This window comes from Hippopotamus amphibius, chromosome 4, assembly GCF_030028045.1.
Source record: "Hippopotamus amphibius kiboko isolate mHipAmp2 chromosome 4, mHipAmp2.hap2, whole genome shotgun sequence".
NCBI lineage: Eukaryota > Metazoa > Chordata > Mammalia > Artiodactyla > Hippopotamidae > Hippopotamus > Hippopotamus amphibius.
The window spans coordinates 122308994-122315407 of NC_080189.1; the positions used below are offsets into that span (position 1 = coordinate 122308994).

Sequence of the window (6414 nt, forward strand, 5' to 3'; positions counted from 1 at the left end):
ATTTCACAAATCTCCTGCATTTGGGTAATGGTTTACCCTTTTTCAAACGGCTTTTACATTTCTGATCCTTGTTGATCCCCGTAACAACTCTGCACAGTGTTTGAGTATTAAGTGTGAGCTACAGAGAGGTGGTGTGGTTTACTCAAGGTGTCACAGTCTGTAACAGCCCCACTACAAGTAATTCCTATTCTACGGTCATTAACGTCTCCCTAAAATAATACAAAGGGCATCCACACATCCATTCCAAGAAGTGCAGAGTCATCCATTGTCCTGTGTTCCTGTGAGATTTCCTGCTGGGCAGGGAACACGAAGGCTGCCATCTTGATGGTAGGGGTTCATTCTGACCAGTTGGTACCCAGGTCATGATAAACATTTTAACAGCATCTGTGATTACATGTGTAAAGGAAAAGACCCTGGATGGGGGTCAGGAAAGCTGAGCTCTTGTCCTGGTTTTTCTTATTGAGAATACTGCAGCCATTGTGCCTAACACTTACTGAGTATTTACTTCGAATAAAGTATCTCACCAAGGATGCCACAGAGAGAATCAGTTCTCACAGCCACTCTCTCCAGTAGATAAGCTTAGCTTCTACTTTACTGATAAGAAAACCTAGACCCAGAGAAATGAAATAAGGTGCCCAAAGATATATAGCTAAGAGAGTGAGAAGCCAAGACTTGAACTTGGAAGTCAAATGCCAGAACTTGTGTTTCTGACCATTATGAGAACCTGCCATTCACTGGTTGACTGATTTAGGCAATCTCTTGGTTTCTCTGGGTTCAGTTTCCTTGATTCTTTAGTAAAAACGTTTCACTTAGTCCCTTCCAATTCCATATACATTATGGAAATTAGGGGAGAAATACAGTTGAAGTGTAATTTTTCCTTTGTTAATCAGTGTTTAAAAGGAGCTCCGAATCCAACAGATAAAACTGAGGGGCTTCATACTCCCATCTGTTTCCTCTATTGTAAACTTTGTGTATCATATTTATTTATTTTACACTTTAGATATGTTCCCAGTATGTTACAGACAGAATCTTAAAATCAAAATGCTATGTTAAATTTACTGGATGATTTAATCTTTTCAAAAATTCTATAGTGAATCTTTTTGTGTGTATTGTTCTTAAATTTTATTATTTTTAAACCACTTTATTGAGGTATGATTCACATATAAAAAGCTATACATATTTAATGTGCACAACTTGATGAGTTTGGAGATAGGTATACACTCGTGAATCCATCATCATAATCTATGTCATAAACCTACCCATCACCTCTGAAAGTTTTCTCTCGCCCTCTTATTTATCATTATTTTTAGTACTGTTATTAGTGATAAGAACACTTAGCATAAGACCTATCCTTGTAGCAAGTTTTTTTTAAGCATATGATTGTTAACTATATTCTGAATCATTTGTAAAATAATCATCCCTTTAAAATTGCTTTTGTAAAACTCGGATTTTCATTGTGAAGTGCTTAATTAGTGCTCCTGTAATTCAACGTCTTTACACAGCTTTGTGCTTTTGTTCCACAATCCTAAACACAGCACCAAAGAGGTAGTTCAATCTGAACTAAATAGATTCTTTGTTGCCCTCGTTCTACGGAGGGGGGCTTCTGGTCTCCCTGATGGTTTTCATTAACACATCAACAATTATTTCACTTCAGTGACATATTTTGTGGTGATAGCCCATCAATAGATTAAGGAAACATTGCAATCTAACACAGTCTGGTAAATAATCGGGACAAGATTAATGGTTCTGTTTAATGAAGGCCACATGTTTGTTATAGCAGCTTGCTTGCTTTCTTCATTTCATTTCAGATTCCAACAAATTGCAAATGCCTTGAAACATACGCGAGGCAGGTAGGGTAAACGTAGTTCTCTGGGAGTAATAGTCACCTCTTTGGGAACACAACCAATATCCACACGGTCTATAGTTGTAAGAGGGAAAGTATCGTCAACTGACAGGCTGCTCTGCTGACTATACTTCTTGACCAACAGCCCTGTCCTTTTATGTCCCCCTGGCTTTCCATGAATGGACAAGTGTTTTCTTGGTGTGCAAGCATCATTACAGAATGATGGAGCCCAGACAGCTAAATTCCTGGTCTTACAGATTGTATTTTACCCTCCTCTCCAAAGCATGGTGAGCCAAGCAGCATAAAAATTACCTAATTGTCTAAAGTGAAATAGACAGTTCCTGCTTTGGTGACTTTTTAACCAAATGATTGGAGTAAAAATAAGTTGGTAGGAGAAAAAAACTTGCAGTCTATCTTTTGAAGACACTCATCAACCAGTGTGTGCACTCAAAAAGTCTAGAAAGGGCAGTGGCGGCTCGAGCGGCCGAAGCAAGATGGGTCAAAGTCAGAGTGGTGGTCATGGTCCTGGAGGTGGAAAGAAGGATGACAAGGACAAGAAAAAGAAATATGAACCTCCTGTACCAACTAGAGTGGGGAAAAAGAAGAAGAAAACAAAGGGACCAGATGCTGCCAGCAAACTGCCCCTGGTGACACCTCACACTCAGTGCCAGTTAAAATTATTGACGTTAGAGAGAATTAAAGACTATCTTCTCATGGAGGAAGAATTCATTAGAAATCAGGAACAAATGAAGCCTTTGGAAGAAAAGCAAGAGGAGGAAAGATCAAAGGTGGATGATCTGAGGGGGACCCCAATGTCGGCAGGAACCTTGGAAGAGATCATTGATGACAATCACGCCATTGTGTCTACGTCTGTGGGCTCAGAACACTACGTCAGCATTCTTTCATTTGTAGACAAGGATCTGCTGGAACCGGGCTACTCGGTCCTGCTCAACCACAAGGTGCATGCTGTGATAGGGGTGCTGGTGGATGACACGGATCCCTTGGTCACGGTGATGAAGGTGGAAAAGGCCCCCCAGGAGACCCATGCTGATATTGGGGGGCTGGACAACCAAATCCAGGAAATTAAGGAATCTGTGGAGCTTCCTCTCACTCATCCTGAATATTATGAAGAGATGGGCATAAAGCCCCCTAAGGGGGTCATTCTCTATGGTCCACCCGGCACAGGTAAAACCTTACTAGCCAAAGCAGTAGCAAACCAAACCTCGGCCACTTTCTTGAGAGTGGTTGGCTCTGAACTTATTCAGAAGTACCTAGGCGATGGGCCCAAACTCGTTCGGGAACTGTTTCGAGTTGCTGAAGAACACGCACCATCCATCGTGTTTACTGATGAAATTGATGCTATTGGGACAAAAAGGTATGACTCCAATTCCGGGGGTGAGAGAGAAATTCAGCGAACAGTGTTGGAGCTGTTGAACCAGTTGGACGGGTTTGATTCAAGGGGAGACGTGAAAGTCATCATGGCCACAAACTGAATAGAGACACTGGACCCGGCACTTATCAGACCAGGCCGCATCGACAGGAAGATCGAGTTCCCCCTGCCCGACGAAAAGACGAAGAAGCGCATCTTTCAGATCCACATGAGCAGGATGACGCTGGCCGACGACGTAACCCTGGATGACTTGATTATGGCTAAAGATGACCTCTCTGGTGCCGACATCAAGGCAATCTGTACAGAAGCTGGTCTGATGGCCTTGAGAGAACGTAGAATGAAAGTAACAAATGAAGACTTCAAAAAGTCTAAAGAAAATGTTCTTTATAAAAAACAAGAAGGCACCCCCGAGGGGCTCTATCTCTAGCGGACCACAGTTGCCTTCCAGGGAAAGGTTGGGAGTGTCCTGACCCCTCCGAGGGGTGAGGGCGGGGAGGCTGCCCAGGAGTCCGCGTTCCGGTTGATCTTCATTAGCAGAGCATCCCGAGTACCTTTCGAGCATGATGTGTAGGATGCCCGTGGGGCTGCCTTCGTCTGTTGGTCACGTGCAGGGCTCTCTTCCCAATAAAGCGTGCTCTTTCTCAAAAAAAAAAAAAAGTCTAGAAGGACACAGTAAAAAAATATGAACAGTGGCGACCTCTGGAAGTGAGATTAAGTGATTTCCTTTTTAAAATTTTTATTATTTGTTTTTTCAAAATGTTCTTTACAATATTTTATTACCATCTCAATAATAAAAAGAAAAATAACTTTTTGTTTTATTATTAGCTGCAAGTATGTCATTCCGTGACTAACATTTTGGTGGCAAATTTACAGTTAGGACAGTAAATAAGAGATTAAAATTCATATCATTTTTATTCCTACTCTGAAACCAGGGCATACAAGGTTTCTCTGAGGAATCCATTTTCTATATAGTTATTGCTAGTGATACAATCTTAATGAACTAAACTCTCCATTGTGGAGTGGCAAGAACACAAGAAATTCTAGTTTTAAAATAGACCCTTCTTACACAGAAAACTATTTATCTGGAAGTCATCACTTATCGAGGAAACTTAGCTAATCAGAGTATAGCCAAGTATCCTGACAATCCAAAAAGGACTCTGACAAGGCCAAAAAAAGAGAAGATAAAACACCTTTCTCAAAATAGAACCACTTGGGCTTTACTCTTTGTCAATTTTTTCTTGCTTTTGGTAAATGGAACAGAGTCCCAGAGTACAGAGAGAAACTGGGTCTATTTGACTAATTAACCAGTGTCTGGGAGGGTATTTTGAGGTGGCTACTCTGGTCCTCTGCGTTCCTAAGGATCCTTTGAGATCTATCCAAAGCCATCAGAGTAAGACTGCTCCACTACAGGGGACCAGGAGCCCCGTTAGCACTCCAGGTATAGATAGCTCAGGTGGGGAAGGTCAGGTGGAGGCTCTGATGAGCATGAGGGCTGGGTGGCCGCGATTGGCACGCCTGATGAGATGAGCCAGTGCCCGAAGGACAACAGAGTAAAACAGAAGAGCAAGTGAAACAAAATCTTTAGCACTTATTCTGTGACACGAAGATGATTCCAGGCAGTGTTCTGGGATGTAACACAAACACTCTGGAGGCTGATGGGAATGAAGTCTTCTCTTACCTTCCTCTTTGAGTTATCCTTTGCTCCATAACAAATCATCCCAAAATGTAATGACTTCAAACAACACACCATTTATTTGCTCACGATTTTGCAATTTGGGCTGGGATCAGCTGGGCAATTTATCTCCTGGTCTTGGGTAGGGTGACTCGCGAAGCTGAAGTCAGTTGATTTATCGGATAGCTGGCTGGCACTGGCTGGTCCTGGATGTTCTTACCCACATGTCTGGGGCTTCAGCTGGGACAGCTGTGCCTCTCTCCCTGTGTAGTTTCTCGTCCTCAAAGAGGCCAGCTCATGTTAGTTCCCAAGGCAGCGGGGTTTCAAGAGAGAAAAAGCAAAGCTGCAAGACCCCATAACACCTAGCCTCAGAGGTCACACAGTGTCACTTCCACCACATTTTGTTAGTCAAAGCAAGTTACAAAGCAACCTGGATATAAGAGATGGGGTAGTAACTGTTGGTGAGAATGTAAATTGGTGCAGCCACTATGGAAAACAGTACGGAGATTCCTTTAAAAACTAAAAACAGGGAACTCCCTGGCGGCCCAGTGGTTACAACTCTGCGCTTTCACTGTTGAGGGCCCGAGTTTGATCCCTGGTCGGGGATCTAAGATGCCATAAGTTGTGCAGTGCAGCCAATAAATAAATAAATAAATAAGTAGTAGTTTAAAAAAAAGAAGAAAACACTAAAAACAGAGCCTCCATATAATCCAGCAATCCCACTCTTGGGCATATATCCAAAAAAGATGAAAATGCTAATTCAAAAAGAGACATGCACCCCAAAGTTCATAGCAGCACTATTTAAAATACCCAAGACATGGAAGCAACCCAAGTGTCCATGGACAGATAAATGGATAAAATAGATGTGGTATATACACAATGGAATATTACTTAGCTGTAAAAAAAGAATGATACAGCACTATTTATAACAGCCAGGACAAGAAAACAACCTAAATGCCCATCAACAGATAAATGGATAAAGAAGATGTGACACATATGTACAATGAAATATTACTCAGCCATAAAAAGGAATGAAGTTGAGTTATTTGTAGTGAGGTAGATGGACCTAGAGTCTGCTATACAGAGTGAAGTAAGCCAAAAAGAGTAAAACAAATACCGTATGCTAACGCATATATATGAAATCTAAAAAATTGGTATTGATGAAGCCAGTGGCAGGTCAAGGATAAAGATTCACATGCAGAGAACGGACTTGAGGATATGGAGTGGTGAGGGGGAGGTGCAAAGGGGACGTTGGGATCAAGTGAGAGAGCAGCACTGACATATATACACTACCAAATGTAAAACAGATAGCTAGTGGGAAGCTGCTGCATAACACAGGGAAATCAACTGGATGATTGGTGATGACTTAGAGGGGTAGGATAGGGAGGATGGGAAGGAGTCAAGGGAGGGAGGGGATATGGGGATATATGTATAAATACAGCTGATTCACTTTGTTGTACAGCAGAAACTGGCACAACAGTTTAAAGCAATTATACTCCAATAAAAAGC

General features: G+C 41.9%; 1 protein-coding gene across 1 annotated transcript; it reads left to right on the forward strand.

The window, feature by feature from the left end:
• The first annotated feature begins 2313 nt into the window (after positions 1 to 2313).
• Positions 2314 to 3877, forward strand: LOC130850834 (26S proteasome regulatory subunit 4-like). Its single transcript, XM_057730216.1, is given in 1 exon segment — positions 2314 to 3877. A coding segment is annotated over 1 exon segment (1323 nt). The 5' UTR covers positions 2314 to 2337; the 3' UTR covers positions 3661 to 3877.
• The last annotated feature ends 2537 nt before the right edge of the window (positions 3878 to 6414 follow it).